A 19,930-nucleotide genomic window follows, 5' to 3' on the forward strand; every position below is an offset into this window, starting at 1 on the left:
ATTCTAATGTAGTCTCCTCCCTCTGAGTGGTTTGTGTCCTATTGGCAACAGGACAATTTCAGGGTAGCTTTATGTTACACTATCAGTGGGCGTACGTTAAAGATTGGTGTGTACTAGCAGCGACTCTTGTAATATGTGAGGCAGATACATGCTTTTATGTCACCACATATACACTATGGAGAACTACAGCCAATTGTGGTGCTACATAATATGTTTCTGTAGTGAACACCTGGCAAAAGAAAGGCTTTTATTCACCTCACATGTAACAGGATATAAGTGGTTGCATGTCAGATCTTTGCCCATTAAAAGAGCAACATATAAATCAGTCTTTAGAGGAGGAGCCACATATGGTCATTAATATGATCTAAAATAACTTTGTCTGCTCTGCCTTCCCTCACCCCATTTGTTCAGAGAAAAACAGATAGAGAAAGAGAGAACATCCAACATTTTGTATCACAAGTCATGGAAAGTAGGAAGTTTATGGTGGGGGAGGAAGCAAAATACGACAAGGCAATCACAAGCTCTCTGGTTGGAGAAACAATAACTCACAGATGTAGTTAACTTACAGACTTCAAAACCATTATGGTATCAGGCACTCAAAGGGCATACACATTTCACAGAGCCCCACAACCCTGGCCAGGTTCAGCAGCTTCCCAGCACCCTTGAAGAACAACTTGTTCCTCATTTCTTCTAGAATCCTGAAGACTCTGTCATCAGCTGCTCGAAGAGAATCGTAAATCCCTCCCCAGACGTGGCACAGGGAGATTGGAAAGTGGTGGGGACTAGAACAAGAACAGGAACACAGCTAGTTCCCTCCCTGTACAGGCAACATCCTCACTCAGAAATGGGCCTGTGAAGGGCTGACTCACACACAGCTTTTTCTTTTACATTTGTTCAGTCCCCATCACCCGTGGGTGCACACTGACATCATATCGTTTGTGCAATGTGCATATGGGTTATTACAGATGCAGCTGACAAGAAGCTCTTTGGTCAGAGGAGCTGAAAACAACAACAACTCCAACACAAATGGTAATTCCTGTTAGCTGTTTCCAGGAAATCCTGGTTCTAAGGTTGTCAAGTAACTAGGAAAAAATGCCAGCATGGTCAGCGTTTTTTTCAAATTAGATTTCAGGCTACTTGCCAGAAAAGCAAAGCACAAGGCCTTTGCTGCCCGCGTCCCCATTCCCAACTACCCCAGAGACCTTTTGTTTTAAGCAGTACAGATCTTAGGCAAATAGCTAGCTTTTGGGCTGAGTTCTACCTTGAGGCCCAGCAAAAACCACTGGCTTCTGCTCTAGCTCTATCCCCACGTTTTAACTCCAACTCTTGGAAACCCTAACAAGTTCGCATCATATTTGTGCATGTTTGCCTGAGGGCAATTGGGAGTGTTTGCTTGGAGTGGATTCATACCCTCAGATCCATTCTACCTTCTCCAGGAGATGGCTTCTTTTCGGTTTCACGTGAGCCAGTTAGTGCAGGCTCCTGTCTTGTGGCCAGTGGTGCATGCATGTGCACACTCACTCACGTTTTCCTCACTGATTGCAACAAGATTGCATGAATTAAGGAGGGGAGGTGGGCAGGGGGGTTCTGGTCTCACTCAGCCATGTAACCAGACCCCTGTGTCACAGCCAATACCTGGCCTGGGAGACTGCTCCTCTGCCTTTCAGAGCTGCAAAATCTGTGAGATGTTTGGGAGAGTCAGTACTGCAGCCCTCTGAATGTCACTCTACCCTATGGTGGCCACTCACACATCACCAAACAAGAGGAAACAGATCTCCACAAAAGAGGATCGCAAATTGCATATGGAAATAGGAACATAGGAAGCTGCCTTATACTGATTCAGACCATTGGTCCATCTAGTCCAGTATTGTCGACACTGACTGGTAGCAGTGGCTCTCCACGGTTTCAAGCAGGATTCTTTCCCAGTCCTACCTGGAGATGCCAGGGATCAAACCTGGTACACTCTGCAGGCAATGCATGTGCTCTACCACTGAACTACGTGGAAATTTAGAAATAATAACTATTTTTTCAATAGAAATACAAGACACCTCAGCATAGTGGAGAGACTGGCATGGTGACCTATGTGCGTGCTCAGTCTGCTGTCTGGGTGCTCACTGTTGATGAGCCTCTGCATGAAGGCCTCCAACTAGGGATGGATGGATTTTTTAAAATCCCCCCCAAATGTGCAACCCCCCCATGCGCAAATCCCCCCAAAAGCACATTGTCATGCTTTAGCTTATAGGGGAAATGTGCATTTTTGGTTGGTGTTTTTTTTATTTTTTGTATTTTCTATGACTAAATTTCTGTAAAATTCCAGAAAGTAAAACAACCGGTCTACAAGTCCATGGAATCTGGGCGACTCAGGAAAAGCTGGTCCACTGCAGAATCTGCGGGTTGGATTCATAGAAATCCAAACTAATTTGGTTCCGTTGCGGATTTCTCCGATATCCCTACCTCCAACAAGAGAGAGCACCCCTATTCCAGTTGTAAATGTGTAGGCTAAGATCATGCAGTAGAAGAAAACAGACACTTTAAGATCCAGTATGCTTCAGGGAAATGCAAGGGTGCTGTTAGGGCAGGACTTTGGGGCAGATGCCCAGGGCGTCACTCAGTAGAATGACTAGGAGGCTCCCCAAGCACAGCAAAGTTGGCTTAACAGATTTTTAAGTGAGTGAACTAATACTCATTACCACCTAAAAAGCCCCCATCCCTCATTAAGACCATTAAGTCCACAGTCTAAAATGACCTAACTGCTTCACTGTTAAGTTGCACCATAGCTATTTTGTTGCCTTGGAGTTGCAGAGTTGGACCGAATTTGGAGCACCTACCAGAAAGGATCAGCTGGGACCTGCCTTACTTGTTCCTTTCTTGGGGCTTTTCTACATGAGACTTTTAACCTGCACCTTTACCGAGGCTTCTTCTTTGCGGGATTAAGATTCTTTGAGGGATTAAGACTGACTCCTTTATACATGTTTTTTCCGGGATTTTTTCTTTCTCTGCCTTTCTATATGTTTCATTACACAACCACTAGATGGAGCTGTGGTATAGTGGAATTGTGCAAATACATGAAGGTCTCATTCCACCATTTCTAAATAATGCCAGACTTCCCTCCATCTGAAAAAAGCCAGGGAAATGGTTGCAAAGAGTGAGAGAGGGTCTGAAGGATGACAACTACGGTGAGTGAGCAATCACAAGCACACAATAAAAGCCTCATGTAGAAAGGCTCATAATCAAAGATACAGGGTTGTCAGGCAGTGATCAATCTATGGCCTGTCTTTTTTCCCTGCTATCATTTCCTGCCAGGGTGTCAGGAGTTAATCTAGTCATATACATTTAACGTTGACTATATCTTTAAGAAACTCTGTAGAGTTATGGCTCATTGATTTGCACATGTAAGAACAACACCAAATACTGTCTTGTATGGGTGAAATATCTTGGCAGGAACTTTTATACCATATCACATCAGGCACAATGCTTTTGAATGGAAACATTTCACATGTTCAACTGCAAGTCATCAAATGATGTCATCAAGTGATGTGATATCACGGAAAGGAACATGCATGTGTGAATCAGCCCTTAGAAGAAAGGGGAGAGAAGAGAAGAAGAAAAATAGGAGGAAAGGGGTAGAACAGGAATGTCAGAATTCTGTGGTTGCCACTTACAATCTCCCTCTTTAAAAGCTGTGACACCGTACAAAGGAATGAATTCTAGTTTTAAAAAATGGCAAAGGAATTAAGACTCTTATGCCCTGTTAAATAAATAGACCTGTGGGATCATACAGCAATTCAAATAGCTTGTCCATTAAATTACATCTTGGATGGAATGTTGGATCATTGTAAAAAGAAGATAACCTGAACCAAGAATGTAGGCCTTTGTGGAATTAAGGTATCCGTTGGCATTATTGCCTACAGGCAAAAGGCTACCTTACTAGTGAGGCTATGGAACAGAGGCTAGAAGGCAGATAAGACAGGGGGACATTCCTGATGGATGCATGCAGAGACTAGAGGAATGTTGGCTTGTGTATTCCTAGACTATCAATGGCTTTCCATGGACAAATGCCACCACCACGCAGGTGTTAAAGTCTTCACAATCCCTCTCAGTGTTCATATGTCATCACTGAAGGTATCAGCAAAATGTGAAAAGAAAGAGAAACGTTGGTGATATCAGTTCCACCAGCTGCTTCCCATCCTCAACGTCAGTTCCTGGCCTTGATCACACTCTTATTCAGATATGGCTATTACCCTCTAATCACCCTAGCCTTCTTGGTGGAGGGCCTTGCTGCTCATGGTATGGGTCAGAAAGAAGTTTTACTGAAACAATGAAAAACACAGTGTCACAATTTCTTTTTAAGTTTGAAAGGTTTCTTTGTCCCTTGCACTCATGCACGCACTCACACACGCAGCTTTCCCCAGACTGATTCAGAGTCTTGCAAGATGTTTCTGTTTGGGAAAAGGAACACTTTGCTGCCTCATTCCTCAAGTAGGTTGAAGGTAGAGGAAATCACTTTCATGCACCTTTCCTTTGGTAGGGACAAGGAGCTCTCATGCCTTCTTCCTCTCCTCACAGATCTCAAAGCTCCACTTGGCTGCTCCTCCATGAACCTCAACCAGCTTTTCATCCCACTGGACAATGTTGCCTTCTAGGTGGCTGGTGCAGTTGGCCAGGCCCACAATATCAGCTGGTTCCAGGACATGATCCCACAGGTTGAACTGAGAAATCTCACCAACGAAGGCCTGGGTGGCATCAAATCTTCCACCTAAGGTATCCTGTGGCATCACATTGGAGAAAAAAAGGCAGAGGGGAGCAATGAAAGGGGGAAAAGAGCCAGTTAAAGGGGGAGACAGAGAAGGAAAAATATAGGACATTAAGGACAAAGCAGGGCCAGGGCTGTGTGTCATTCTACTTTTTCCTTAGCAATATGGTACAAGGTATGGATGTTCACACTGCTAAGCAGCATGGTTCAATCCCTCCCCCACCCCAATTCTGATTTCTGCCTGTCCAGTTTTTGCATTAAAATGCAAAACCAAGCACTTGAGAAGCTCCTGTATGGGAATCCCTTCTGGGAACCACAGCAGTCTATAACCTCCAAACCAGAAGCTCTCTGTGGCCGTAGATTTCAAGGATGACCTGTGTAGCATGGCCAGGCTGCTAACTGAAGATCTCTTACAGTCAGGCTGTCAAATTTTGCTCTTTTAGATCCTGATAGCTGGGCAGGTTCCTCAAAAGATGTTCTGGTTAATAATTTCCAATGCAATGGAGGAATTAGACCCACCTGTTCCTGGCCCAAGATCATCACCCCATGAGCTTTGATCGGATGCCAGGATGCCAGGTTTTCGCTGGCCCCACGCTCCTCACCATCTTGATATGCTGACCATATGCCATCCCGCGTGATCCAGGTAATGCAGATGTGGTGCCATGTCCCATCCTTTAGAGTCATGGGCAGCTGCGCCACCTTTACAACAAAACAGAACAGTGCCTTAAATGTACAGTGCAACATAGATTTGGGGAAGGTCTCCTGCTGATGCCTTCTTGCCTGTTGCTAACATCACCATTCCCATTACTGTCAAGATTAGGAAGTCCTCTCCCATTGGTTGTAAAATGCCAGAGATAAAGCTAAAAGGAAGCAGGGAAAAAGACAGGAGACAATGGATTGCTACAAACTGTTGTCTAGTATCAGAATCATAATCTCTGGAGCAACGTCATGGGAGAGAAAGAAAACTACTGAGGCTCACTATTTAATCCTGATAAGTGTGTTTGGTCTTTGTTCATGGAGCACAGACCTGGCCAAGAGGGAGCTATGGCTTGTGCTTTAGAAAATTTGGGCGGGGGGGGGGGGGGCAGGCAGGCAGGCAGGCAGGCAGGCAGTGGAAGCTGGTGGCTCCAATGTCAGTGGGGCGGTGAATCCGCTCTGGGTGTCAGTCAGAGCCAGCCAGAACTCTAAAGGAGCTATCCAAAGTGCTGAACCGGATCTCCCAGATGGGGATAATGCGGCAAGGTAATTTCAGACTTTGGAATTAATTGTCTTACCTAGCGGTGGGGATCTTTAGATGGTCATACGTGTTTACTTTGCCTATGACAAGATGTGGTAAGCCAGCCCTGTTGTGTTTGCCCTCCCCTGTGCTCATTCCAGAGAATGGGGCACCTTCTGGGGAATTCTGTCTTGGAGTCTTGCCCTGTTGGCACCATTGCATGCTTCAGTCATAGACACAACATATCCTTTGGATGGAAAAGGTTCCATGTTCAACCCCTGGCATCTCCAGCTAGATGAAGAGGCATGGAAGATCTCTTCCAAAGACCTTTGAGAGCAACTGCTAGTTTGAAAAGACAGCCCTGTGCAAGGTGAACCAATGGTCTAATAAGGTCAAGTGAGAAGGGCTATTGGAAGCATGTACAGTGAAAGATATAATCCAGCTTTCCCCAACCTGGTGCCCTCCAGGTGTGTTGGACTACAACTCCCATCATATTTCCTGTTGCTCACATCCCTGCAGTTCCTCCTAACAAATGCTTCTCTCTCTCTCTCCAAGCCGAGCTCACTTCTGGTATCAGAACCCACAACGTGAGACTTTAAATGCATTGCTCTGCCCTTGAGTGAAGGTTCCACCCCCCCCCACACACAAATTGACCATGTTGGCCCCCTGATCTGGATAGGGACCCTAGTATAGGGGGTAGGGGGCTTTAATTCCATGCCCCTGCTGAAGTCCCAATTTGGATCAGGGGAGAGACATGCCTTCAATTTGGATTGTAAAAAAGAGTCCCATAAACCCCTGCACTCAAGGGCAGAGCTATACAGTTAAGGCCATGTGTAGCTTGACTCTGGAGGGAAGTAATGTCAGGGGACAGACTCCAGGGAGGCAAGTTGCAGGCAGAGGGATGATTTGGTGTCCTCCACCTATAGGCCTCTTCTGCTGTTAAGATCGATACCTCCTTCTGAGTGACTGGGACGGACACAGAGGGTCTGTTGCCATCATGTCTAGTTTGATCGAGAGAACAGGAAATGCCCCGCTGCCCTGCAATTCACTTCAGGATCTTGGAATATCATGTGAAATTAGAAATAATTTGATGAAAATCCACGAGATTGGTCTCCCAGAAGTCCCTTCTTTTGCTTTGTTTTAGAACATTGGTAGGTTTTGTTTTGTTTTTCTTCTCAATATAGGAAAGGGGGAAAAGGAAAAAAAGAAACCATGGGGAAAAGGAGGGGGGAGGAGAGGGGAAAAAAAATAAACCACTAGAAAGGATTGAGGCAAACTAGCAGAGAGGAAGAAAAAGAAGTGGGGAAGTGGTTGAAATGTCTAATGGTTCTTCCGGAGGGCTCTAATTTCTGGGATCACTTTCAGCATGGTTTCAGTCTTTCCATTCTCTACAGTCCAGGCACACAGTGTTCATTTCTCTCCTAGGATTCTCACCCCTTGAAGTACATTCCTCATAAGGCAATCAGAGTGTGCTTGATGCGCTGATTTGGAGCACTGCATATTTCGCAGCTGCAGTCTGGAAGTTAGAAGAGGCGCATGGGCTGCATGCGGTGGGGGAGGAAATTTCTGGAAAGGCACCACGTCGCCCACACTGCATTGCAGCATTTCAGTCGAAGTCTGGAAATGGATCGAATGCCCATCTCAGACCTACGCTGGCCCGTGATCATCTACACAGCTGACAGAGAACAATGGGGGAGAGGGCCAACAAGGGCTGGGCTGATTACATGACTGGTGTCTCATGCTCCATGTGATGCTATCCTGGGGGTGGGCGAGTACCTGCCATTCCTCCTTCCACACTCTTGGTTGCGTGCTAGATTCCTGGACCTGCCATTCTGAAAGGATGAGCCATTGGTCTGAATCAATTCCTTTCCACTTCCCTTCAAGCAGACTGCTGGGAAGCGAGCAGGAAGTATATGTGTGCATGTGTGTGTAGCTAGACCAACACATCTGGAGGGCACCAGGTTGGGTGAGGCTGTCCTCGCCGATGTTAGTTTCCCTAAAGGGGAGGGGTTTGTTCTCCACCTAAGGAAGGTTTGTGCCTGGGTCATCCTACCTTGTCATTAATGATCAGCTCCATGTGATTATTCCCCCACACCAACAAGACAAGCTCATTGGCTTGTCCAGGTACTGAATAGGAGAAAGGGGTGCCCACTCCTGCCGGTCCCTTGGATTTCAGCCACATGCAGACCGTGAAGGCATAAAGCTCTGGCAAGCTCTTCTTCATCCGGGCATACATATAGTTGTTTCGTACCGGGATGGAGACCTTGAAGGCTTCTGGAGGGTTGAAAGACGTTGTTTCTGTGTGCATAACAGAGAGATGGGGGTCAAGGAAGATGGAGGAGGATTGCAGTGGAGACAACAGAAGACCACAGGTCACAGAAGTTACACTTAGCACCAGAAATTCAATCAGACACTGAGCATCTCTACACCAGCCTAAAATCTTTTCTGCTTTCTGCTTCTGTTTCAAATGCAGGATCATGATGGACTCTCTTTACATGTGCTTCCTTTCTCCCCCACCCCACATTTCCCCCTCCTTTTCTCACTTATCTGAGTCTTCCATGTGTTTCATTATACAGCCACTAGATGGCACTGTGGTCTAGCTCCTCTTATTGTGGCTTTTCCTTTTTCAAGAGGGAACTCAAGCTGAACTCAAACGCTGTAATTTGATAGCTCATTATCTCCAATCTTTTAGAAAATGGAATTAAGGTCATTTAGTGCTGGAGATGCCCTGGAGGTTGACGATGTCATCTAAAGGACCTACAAACTTCTGAGAGTAATCAATCTCAATAGTAGGATAAAAGCTCCATGTGAATAAGCCCATTGCCTATACTAACTACACCAGCCTTCCCCAACCTCATGCCCTCCAGATGTTTTGGACTTCAACTCCCATCAGCTTCAGCCAGCATGGCCAATGGTCAGGAAATCTGGGATTTGTAGTCCAAAACATCTGGAGGGCACCAGGTTGGGAAAGGCTGAACTACACAAGAGCACCACTGCTCAAATGGGCTCAGCTGTTGCAAGCCAGTAATTTCTATTAGAACGTGGGGTGTCCAATGACGTTGACAGGTCATGGAATCAGAACAGACAAAAGGAAGTACTTCTTCATGCAGCACATAATTAACATTTGGAACTCATTGCCAGTAGAAGCGGCAATGGTGACTAGCTGAGATGGCTTTCAAAAGGGGATTCCACAAAGTTATGGAGGACGTCTATCAATTAAATCTTCAGGAGGACGTCTGTCAATGGAGCCTATATGGAACCTTCAGGTTCAGAGGTAGTATGCTGCTGTATGACACTTGATGCAGAGCAACTGTGGGAGAGAGCATCTGGTTGGCCATTGTGTGAAACAGGGTGCTGAACAGAGCTCTGGTCTCAGCCACCAGAATTCTTCTTACAGAGTGCAATCAAGGCCTTGTGCAATCATGTGCAATGTATAACTGATGCTTAATTTCTAAAATGAAATGTGTGAAGGCTGTCTGAAAATGGGGCTGTTGTCATAGACCTCTTTCACCCTAATCCCTGATGTGTGAGACTGGTTAGAACGCCAAAGGAAAAGAGGCACCCTGCACTTGCTCAAGGGGCACTGCAGTCTGCACTTGCTCAAGGGTTTTCTTCTTTATTGTTACTCTGTTTGTTCCAGGATGAAGTTCTAGCCCCCTGAAAGCAAGTTCTGGGGCTGATCTCTGGCTGAAATGAAGCTCATGTTTGGACATCTGAACATTAATGATGCCCCAAAGGTGGGTAACTAATGGGAAAGCCTGTGTGTGGGTTGGCAAGCTTCCAGGGCTGCCTTCAGGTTTCAGTGGCTTTCCAGCGAAGTGGTCTCTGTTGGGCCTCAATGGGATTATCTGGCAGTGACACCCAGCCAGGGAGTTTGTATCTGACATTTTAAATTTCTCACATTAACCGCGATGTAAAGTCACTCCCAGGCATTGTGGGAAATTTAAAATGGCCACTCCAAGCCACTCAGCAGCAGTGGGTCCTGCTAAGGTGCTGGGACCCTGGCACCTGCCCATGGATGCCATGTATGTATGTATGTCTCTCTCTCTCTCCACACACACACACACACACACACACACGGGTGTGTGTGTGTGTGTGTGTGTGCGCGCTAGGCCTTTAGCAATGGATTTGGGATACAATACAGCTCAGAGGCCTAATGGGATAAAATTTCCAGATTAGTGGGACCAAATCAACAGGAAGGTTCTGCGTAAAGACAACATTCTGTTGTCAAATCCTCTTAGTAATACAGTTCTGTTGGTTTGAGAGGCAGTGATCTTTGGGTGCTTCCAGATAGTACTTTACCATTTCAAGCTATGGGTCCTGCATGGTTTCAGTTGTAGGTAGAGCTTCACATCACTAGGCGTTGCTGGAGCTTGGGTTGCAGAGTTCCACTTGGGGTCTGATCTTTAGCAGGGGTCTGAGACTCTGAGTAGGTCAGGTTTCATAAGGAAGCCAGGCAGGAACAGATCAGTACCACAGAAAGCTGGAAAGTGGGTCTGGAAGCCAGACAAGGTTGTCTCTATGTTGTTCCAACAAGGAGCAGTTCAAGATTGAGCCTTAAGTAGGAGTTTGGCTTCCTTTAGGTTGCTTGGCTCCACCTCCACAGGAGCCTGGCCCATTTTATTAGCCTCAAGCTGCAACAATGCAGATGTGGCATGCTAATATCTTCATGGCCAGATTCCTTAGAGTCTGAAAATGGCAAAGCAATCTCCTCTGGACACAACCCCTGGGATCTTTCTGGGGAACTGGGTCTTGGGGAGGTGGAAACCTCACGACACCTTTTCATGACCATATCCTCTCAATGAACCATTAACTCTGAAGCTTCTTCAGAGGACAAGGGGTCAGTGTCCTCTGAGGATGAGGGTTCCTGGTCCTGGTCCATGATAGGTAACTTTCCTTGTAGCATCAAAACAGGAAGTTTATCAGGAAGAACCTTGAAGAAGAGCGACCTATGAGCACAGCATTTTGGGGCAACCATTGCTGCTTTTTTCCAACCACAAATGCTTGCTACCATTGCTGACTAGCAGTAGTCAAGATGACACTGCCCCTGTGTAGATTTTGGGTGCCTGATGGGCTGGTTGAACATGGTTGACACTCATAAACTCCTCCATCTGGAAGTGGCTTATTGATAGACAGACAAAATAGATAGATAGATAGATAGATAGATAGATAGACTAAGAAATTAGATATAAGAAAGTGAGATACACACACACATGCACGCGCACACACATGCCAAGACTGACCATGTTCAAGCTCAGAGACCCGGTTTTGAAGTGCATCCAGCTCTTTCTCCACATCTTGCTGCTGCACATCATGGCTGTTGGTGATGGACGAGCGTTCTTTCTCCAGGGATAAAATCTTGGAGAGGATCTGCTCCTCCAGTTCCTCCATCTTGGTATGGATTGTCTCTTGGGCTGGCACAGGGGCAGAAGTAGAAGAAACATTTCGGGCTGGGATATCCTGCTACATTCATGGGAAAGCCGAGAGAGGGAGGGGGAGAGAGAATGGAGAAGCAATCACGTTGTTAAAATATCACCGCAGAAGCATCGCCAGCAAAAGAATTTTTTGCAGAAAACATGGAACTGGCCTAAAAAACAGGACGGTGCTCTCAGAATGAGTGGGGAGGATGCAAAAGCTTTATTTATGCATGGCTGAGACACTTGAGTGGCAGGAGAGGTGGAGCAGTAGCTCAGTGGTAGTGCACCTGATTTGCACTGCCAGAGGTGGGGAACCTGTGGCCCTCCGGATGTTGTTGGATTACAAGTCCTATCATCCCTGGCCATTGGCCATGCTGGCTGAGATGGTCCCAGATCCATTTCCTCGCTTAAAAGGATAACTGAGCAGGCACTGGGAAAGACTCTGCCCATGGCCAGAGTGAAGATGCCAGCCAGTGCAGACCAGGCTTCCCCAACCTGGTGCCCTCCAGATGTTTTGGGCTACAGCTCTGAGCATTCCTGACCATTGACCATGCTGAGCTGAGGCAGATGGGAATGGAAGTTCAAAACATCTGGAGGGCACCAGGTTGAGGAAGGCTGGAGTAGACAATGCTGATCTAGTTGGAGTGTCACTCTAACCCAGTATAAACCAGCTTCATGTTTGAAGGCCCACAGACCACAGGAAGAAGGGGCAAGAGTCCTCCCAGGTCTCAGCATGGCTCCGTCACCCTCCCTGGCAGGCAGCCCACTGATCCCTCCTGACCTTATCTGGCTGTAAATGCTTTTGAGGCAGGCCTGGGTCTTTGCCCGGTCAGCAGCCAGGCGCTGCTCTCCCTTGTGGACTCCCTGTTCTTGCTCTCTCAGATGTCTCTGCCTGCCTGCCTGCCTCTCCCTTATCCTGTTTCCCTGCCTACTGACTCCCTTTCCAATTGGCCACTTTGTCTGTATAGCCTTCTTCCCACCTACACCTTTGTTTTGTGCCTTTCCCATCCCTGCCGCTGCCTTAGATGGACGTTCGAGCTCAGACCTTGGCCTGCAATTGGTCCTTCCCCCAGACTGACCTTCAGGTGTTGTTGTGGCTCAGTGGTAGAGCACTTGCTTTGCATGTGGAAGGTCCCAGGCTTGATCCCTGGCATCTCTAGGCAGGGCTGGAAAAAGACTCCTGCCTGAAAACCCGGAGAGCCACTGCCAGTCTTTGTCAGTTCATACAATTGCAGCAAGGTGGCTTATTTCCCCCACTCCATGTGCTGGTCGTGTACTGGATGGATTTCTCTAATTACCCTCTCTGGCATGGCTTCCCATGTCATCCAAACCGGGGTGGCATGGCTTGTTCATGGGGAGGGCAGCAATCCTCAAATAACCCAACATCAGCCCTCGGGTTATTTGAGGGTCGCTGCATCCTGCCTGGGTTTGGATGACATGGCAAGCTGTGCCAGTGACGGTAATTCGGGAAATCTGGCCAGCATGCACAGTGGGGTTAACAAGCCACCATGGGTTGTTAACCACACCATGATCATGCAAATTGGGTCCTAGTGTCAGTAGTACTGGGCTAGATTAACTGGGACCTAGGGAGGTGGTGGGCTCTCCCACACTGGAGGCATTGAAGACGAGGCTGGACAGCCATCTGTCAGGGATGCTCTGACTTGGATACCTGCATTGAGCCGGGGGTTGGACTCGATGGCCTTGTAGGCCCTTTCCAACTCTACTGTGCTATGATTCTATGATTCTATGATGGACCAATCAATAATCTGACTCAATGACCCAGTTCGCATGTTTGTGGCAGGGTTAAGAAGCCAGGGTGGCTTATTTTCCCTACTGTGATTGTGCGTATTGGCCCAATAAAAGGCAGCTTCCTATGTTCCAATGTGAACGACCTACCCTGATGTTCTATCCAGCTCAGGTCCCAATGTTGCCAGGCATGCATCCCAATCCAGGTCAGCATGTGCTGGCTCCCAATGACCCCGTGTTGCGAGGTGCTCCCTTTAGAAACCTTCTGTACCAGGGTGGGAAGCCTGTGGCCCTCCAGATGTTGTCAGACTCAAAGTCCCATCAGCCTCAGCCAACATGGGTAATGGTCACAGAAGATGGGACTTGTACTCCAATAACATTTGGAGGGCCGCAGGTTCCCCACCTCTGGTTTAAACATCAACTTGATGGGTGGGTTTTAAAAATATCTAATGGTTTTAACTGTTGTTTCATCTGGTGTGTTCTAATACTGCTCTTAGGTTTGTAGTTGTCTAACCCACTTCTTGTTTTGTTAATTGTCATTTTCTGTGTGTGTGTGTTCGTGTGTGTGTGTGATGGTTTTATTGTTATCTGCTTTGGAAATTTGAGTTTAAATTGAAAAGTGGCCTACAAATCCTTGAAACCCAGCAGCCTGGTATCTCTGCCTTGAAGCGCCTTCAGTAAATCTTCAGTACACACACCCTTAATAAAACATGACATGTGTCTGTGCATTACTCTTGCTGCTCTTTCCATGCTCTTGTAACTCAGTATGGAAAAAGGAGTCCATGGAATTCCATTCTCTGAGCGCGCAAATTTCTCGTAAAAACCTGAGCAGCTGTGGGGTTAAAATGCCCTCCCGCTGAGGATGAACAACTCATGGGCCTCTTTCCTGCCACTTTGAACCAAGTCTGTCATTTTGCCATCGCGTAATAGTTCTGTAATCCCCTTAGCTCAGCAGAGGCTCTGCACTCTGAGAGTCTCCATGCCGAGAGGCCACAGCAGGTATTACATAGCTAGGGCAGGGACCAGCCACAACTGGAGGCAAGTCGTGGTTATTGTCTGCCTGCCAGGACCAACCAGCCCCCTTTAAAGGGTAAGGGTGCTTCCAGACTGACAGCTCCCAGCACTACCAATCAAAAAGCACTGTGCAGCTATTCCAGCCTTTCTGCCTTAACAGATATATTTTTCCTGGTATGGAAAAAGATGGAAGAAGTGATGAGAAGACATGGGATGCTGACAAGTGAAAGATTGCGTTGAATGGACCCCTTGTGAAATTCCGTGAATGAGGCAGTGCCGTTGTACAATAAAACCCTCGTCTGGAAGATCCTGGAGTTTAATGATGTTGCTGCATCTGGATCACACACATCCTTTTAGCTTACCCACATTCTGCCAGCTTCCAGGCCAAACAGCCTGACTCACCTCACTCCTAGCTGCGCTACAGATAGGGAGATCACTAGAAAAAGCGTGATCAGTGCAGTCTATGCTGTTTGGGGAATGATGTCAGGGAACGTTTCGTCACTTCTGTTTTAACACTCAAGTGCAGAACCACACATTTATAAGAATATATCATGCCTACACAGATCTGCCCTCATGGTCATAGCTCCCCACTGCCCAGCTGACTGAGGAGCATGCACATTAGTGCGCTCCTCAGCTCTTCCCAGCACCAGTCTGCTGGGCAGCAGGAGATGGGGAGGCATATGATGGGAGCGCAATGCGCTGGGAGAAGAACCATGGTGCACCCAGTGGAGGCCGGTGGCTCCAATGTCGGTGGGGCAGTACATCCATCCAGGTTTCAGTCAGAACCAGTCAGAACTCTACAGGAGCTATCCAAGGTGCACTTTGGATAGCTCTCTTAGAGTTCTGACTGCTTCTGAGTAAAATTCAGAGTGGATTTACTGCCCCATTGACATTGGAACTGCCAGCCTCCGCTGGGTGCAGCTAGGCAATTTTAGACTGTGGACTTAATAATCTTGAGGGCTAGGGGGTGGGCTTTAGATGGCCATGTTTGAAGCACACCATTAACATTTCTCTCCCTCCCCCACTATTCCATGCTTTACAACAGCTTTTACATTCCTGATATGTTAGAACAACAACAAAACTGTTTGCCAACCTAATTTTAATAATAATGATAATAATCTGAGCATGTGCAGTTTTGCATTTTAAACTTGCTTAACTCATAGCAGCATCATGACTACAGGAATAAAATGGAGTTTCCTTCTGATGCCCTCACCACCTGCCGTTCTCTGGGTGATTGTTTGGGGGACCCCTGGACTTTGGCTCCAACCAAGGTTCAGCCCTAGCTGTTCCACTGGAGATTTAAACCAGCACGCTGAAATGTGGAGAGAAGGGTGTGTATTTGTGTGCGAGAGAGGGGTAGGGGGAGCCTTGACCCCCAACAGGGGGAGGCCTGGCCCCCAGGCCCTGCCCCTGCTGCATGCGGCCCTCAGGGGCAAAAAGGATGCCCATCCCGGCACTAGAATATGCTCTACAGAACTTGGGGAGACTGGCATTGGGAAGGGAGGCAATGGGCTGGAGATGCATTTCCTCCCTACTCCTTTCCCCAAAGCCAGTTGCGGAGCTGGCAAAGGACTATCTGAGCAGAGGGCCCTGCTAGCTTGGTTTGGACCTGAGCACTGCTGGGGATGAAAGAAAGTTGGGCCTGGACAGGCTGCCCACCAGTGTGTGCCCCCCTTGCCTTCTGGGCTCTGCTTGGGAGTTTTGGTGGAAGAAGGGCAGTAAGAGGAGGCAGGGATGGTGATATAAGGAAGAGCAAAGAACAAGGGAAGCTACAGCTGGCAGGCTAGGGATGCTCAGGAATTTTGTTCTGCCCAGATTTTGAAGTGAACCTACCTGACCTGCAGTTCCTAGACTAATGCAGGGACTGAAACGCAATTATCCTTCCAATTTTGCACTTCTCCAAATGTCACGACCTAGTTCCTGGCTCAGAAAATGTACCCAAAATGCATATTTTGGAGATAAAATAAATTTAGAGATGTGCACTTTGAGAGGGAATACTTTTAGAAAAGGGGGCTTTGTGAGAAAATACATTCAACAGGATGTATGTAAAGACAGAGTTAAAATTATGATTTGTGCAGATGTTTTTTTAAAAAATTAGCAGCTAATGCGCAAACGTGACCGAACAGACCTATGAATCAAAACATGAGAAACTGATGGGAACTGGAAATAGCTGGATCTGTCCATCCTTGATGGGGGCTGAATCAAGAAAAAGAGAAGGCAAGGATGGAGTGAAAGGGAAGGTTCAGGCAGGAGAAAGGATAATGCAAGGGGAAGTGGACTTCTCCCCATCCATCCCACCTGTGATATTTCATAGGCCATTACCTATTACTCAGCACAGGGTTTGCCTTAGCCCTTTTGCCACCCTGTGTGGGAGGAGAGAAATGAAGGCAAAAAGGCTTGGGGGCCCTCTGCCCTCTAAGACCCCCCGCTGTGCTAATTCATTACAGCAAAAGCTCATCTAGAGAAACAGGTCTGTTATTCAAACCCATTTATGTGTTTTGATGAAACACTCTTAGGGGCTTCCTAATTAAAGCTGCAGCCATCTCATAATTATGCAGTACACATTCCTTCTGATGAGCAGGGGGCAGGGTTGCCTTTCTTGCCAAATGAAAAAGCAGGCCCATGTCGATCTGCAGACATTAAGCATGTACCTCGATGGGAAACTGCAGTGGCTGAGCTTCTTTAAGAAGGCCAGGTTATCCCCCCAAAAGGCAAAAGGTTAATACTGGAGAAATTTGAGATGGACTAAAATGAGTTCAGTTTTCTAAGAAACTGACCTGCAGAATCCACTGCTGACCGGCCTTCTCAGACTCCATGGACTTTCAAATATTTTTTTAAAACTTTCCTGAAATTTACGCAAATTTATTTGTAGGAAAGTACGCATGTGTCTGCTGAGACATATGTCATCCTGGAAAATATATGCAGAGAAAAGTTGAATGGAATGGGGGACAATATGCAAAATGTTACGTACTAACATAAATTATGCAAATTGTTGCAAACCCTTTAATGGAATTATTTGTGTTTTTTTCTGCATAATGGAAAAAAAATCAAATCCATCTGTGAATGGACATCAGAACAAATGACACTGCACAATCCATGAAACACACACGGGACAGATTTCACAAAATCCAGACTTCCCTAGCAAAAGGCCACCATTGGCTCTCCTTTACTTGTAAAAATGTGTCCCTTAGGTGCAGAATGGCTGATATGTCCATCTTGTTTGGGTGATAGTAGCCAAATAGATATATTTAAGGAAATATTTAAAACAAGGGTGGGCAATATGGAGCCCCCCCCCGCCTGCTACCACCCGCATTGCCCTTGCCATACCTTCCAATTAAAAATAATAATGAAGAAATGGCATCTGTAGCAGCTATGGAGCGCCCAAAGGGTTACCTTTAGTTTGGAAACAAGCTCCACTTAACCAAACTCTGGTTTCTCAGCTAAATTTAATCCTTGCAGTTCTCTGTAGTATTATGTAGTGGTTTGCCACTGAATTTTTGGCAGCAAATCGGTGCTCCCCCCTTAATAACTCCCCCTGCAGACTGTGTGGCGCTGCACAGAATATAGCCTGCAGGAGGTCGGGAAGGGGTTTCTGAGGGTGGAAATGGCCCCTGGGCCTCCTGCAGTTGCTCACCCCTGATTTAAGAGCACAGGACACTCATACTTTAATCCTCCTTGTCTGATATGAGCCTACCCAAGTATAAAGTTCATCAAAAGAGGCCCTCCTGGGTGTCTCAAAGTGACATCCAACTGGGATGAGGCAGAGGGCCTTTTCAGTAGTTACACCCAAACTCTGGAATTCCCTGCCCAGAGATGTCCACCTCACCCCTTCCCTGATGGTCTCTAATCTTTGGTTTCTAATGGGATCATTGAAAACTCCTTGGTCATTTTAAATGACTGTTTCTTTTATCTGCTGGTCTTCTACTGCTTGTTTCTTTTTCATAATGGTGCTTTTACTCTTTTATTGTGTTTGTAATTTTTTTTTAAAAAAGTTGTATTATATTATCTATAATAATAAGGGGACGTGTGTCTGTCTGTCTGTCTGTCAGTGCCATAGCACCAAGACCATGAAACCTAGACCATGCCTACTAAGGGGCCCCTAGGGTTGTGCACCTCAGGGCTATTTGGTTTTTATAATGCCTTTATTAATCTAAATTAATTAAAATGTCTGTGTTTGAAGCCTGCAGTACCACCTTCATTCCCTAGGTGGCAGATTTCCCTAACCAGCACATAGCTTTGCAGGTGATAAAGTTTAAAGCCAGAGAGGAGTAGTCTGAGGGACACAGTCATATGGCTGCCCCTTGCCCCTGCTGTGAGGCAGTCTCCCTCAGGGGATGGAGTGGATAGATCCCTCCCTCAGGGGGCTATAGGGGTGCATCATGGCAGGGGCTGTGGCTGGGGGTGCCAATAGATGTGGCCTCACACAGACAGGGCAGGCACAATGTGTCCAGCTCTGACAGCTATGTAAGTTTGCTCGAAGGCTTTGTTGTTATCAAGCTAAGGGCTATTCCAACCCATGTGAAGTCAGGTCTGTTCACTAGTAATAAAATATATTAATATTATGACATTGGCATGCTTCCCACTAACAAAAGGTTCTCGAGGTAACTCACAATAAAAGATAATGGATATATAAAGGATAAAACTGTCAAATCTAAGGACAGCATAAAACACCAGCAACACAGGATAAAACAAATATAATAAACTTCATTTTGTGTGTATTTCTTTTTTGCTAGCCACCTTGAGCATTTTAGGAAAGGCAGGATAGAAAATGGTTTAAATAAATAATAAAGTAAATAAATCCATGTTCTATTCCCTCAGTCCAAGACACACACACACACACACACACACACACCACACACTTCCAGCCTCTATTTAAAATGTAAACATAAAACAAGCAATTCCTGGCCTCCTTAGCTAATTGTATTCTTGTATTCTCAGTGTCGGGATCCCCATCCGGAGCAGCAGCTTTGGGTCTGACTCTGTCTCAGAGATGCTGTCTGGATCCACCACGCCAGGGGCACTGGAGGCAGAGGTGCTAGAAACCAACCCAGGCCCCAGCATCATGACTCGGCCTGAGCTGGAAGATGAGCCCATCAGATATGGGGTTCTTGAGCTGGGGACCACTGAGCCGGGAACTCTGTACACCTGGAGTCAGCATTCCCTGATGAACTGACCCCCTCCATGCCAGGGACCTGCATATCCCTCTGTTGACCTGGCAACGCACTTGGGGGGACTCGTTAGAATGGGACAGGGGAGCTAGGCTCCAAGCGAGAGGCCTGCCTTTTTAAGATCTTCCACTCCTCAAGGAAGGGGGGAAGCCTGGAAGATGCGAGCTTCCACTGGGGGCATAAAAGCCATCAGTTCACTCCTAGGCTTGTTGGACCCCATCTACATGGAGATGCTTTCCAACATGATTCCATTTAAAAGTGGATTTTCAAGAAATCGAATCACCCATAGCACAGGGAGCCAGTAAAGCAATGTATACATTGACAAAAAATGCCTTTTCATGGGGCAAATGGCACCTGAAACCACATTAGTTTGGGGGTGGGTGGGTGGGTGGGTGGGTGGAGTCCTGTGAGTAGAATGGAACATCATCAACCGCATGGGTGCGGTACAGTGAATGAGCGGATTCTTGCTCCCAACCCCTCTCTCTGCTCCTGTGCCCAGTGAAATGCAATTGACGGCAATGAGTTACTTCTGAGTAGACATGTTTAGCCCACTTGTCTCCTCATGTACACCCTTTCTCGACAGGAGTAAGGGTCGCTTGGGGGCAATCACCTTTTA

The 19,930-nt window shown here is 46.8% G+C and overlaps 1 protein-coding gene across 1 annotated transcript in view; it reads right to left on the reverse strand.

The window, feature by feature from the left end:
- Nucleotides 1-1,192: 1,192 nt before the first annotated feature.
- Nucleotides 1,193-19,930, reverse strand: part of NPTXR (neuronal pentraxin receptor) — a 38,040-nt gene continuing 19,302 nt past the window's right edge. The window contains exons 2-5 of the mRNA XM_084809869.1: nt 11,213-11,432; nt 8,023-8,267; nt 5,273-5,452; nt 1,193-4,766 (exon numbers count right to left, since the gene is read on the reverse strand). Of these exons, the coding sequence (XP_084665995.1) occupies nt 4,542-4,766; nt 5,273-5,452; nt 8,023-8,267; nt 11,213-11,432 (870 nt within the window). The 3' untranslated portion in view covers nt 1,193-4,541. The remainder of the gene's footprint in view (nt 4,767-5,272; nt 5,453-8,022; nt 8,268-11,212; nt 11,433-19,930) is intronic.

Source organism: Heloderma suspectum, chromosome 7 (assembly GCF_057233095.1).
Source record: "Heloderma suspectum isolate Gila_16-S chromosome 7, 16-S_ref, whole genome shotgun sequence".
Taxonomy (NCBI): Eukaryota; Metazoa; Chordata; class Lepidosauria; order Squamata; family Helodermatidae; genus Heloderma; species Heloderma suspectum.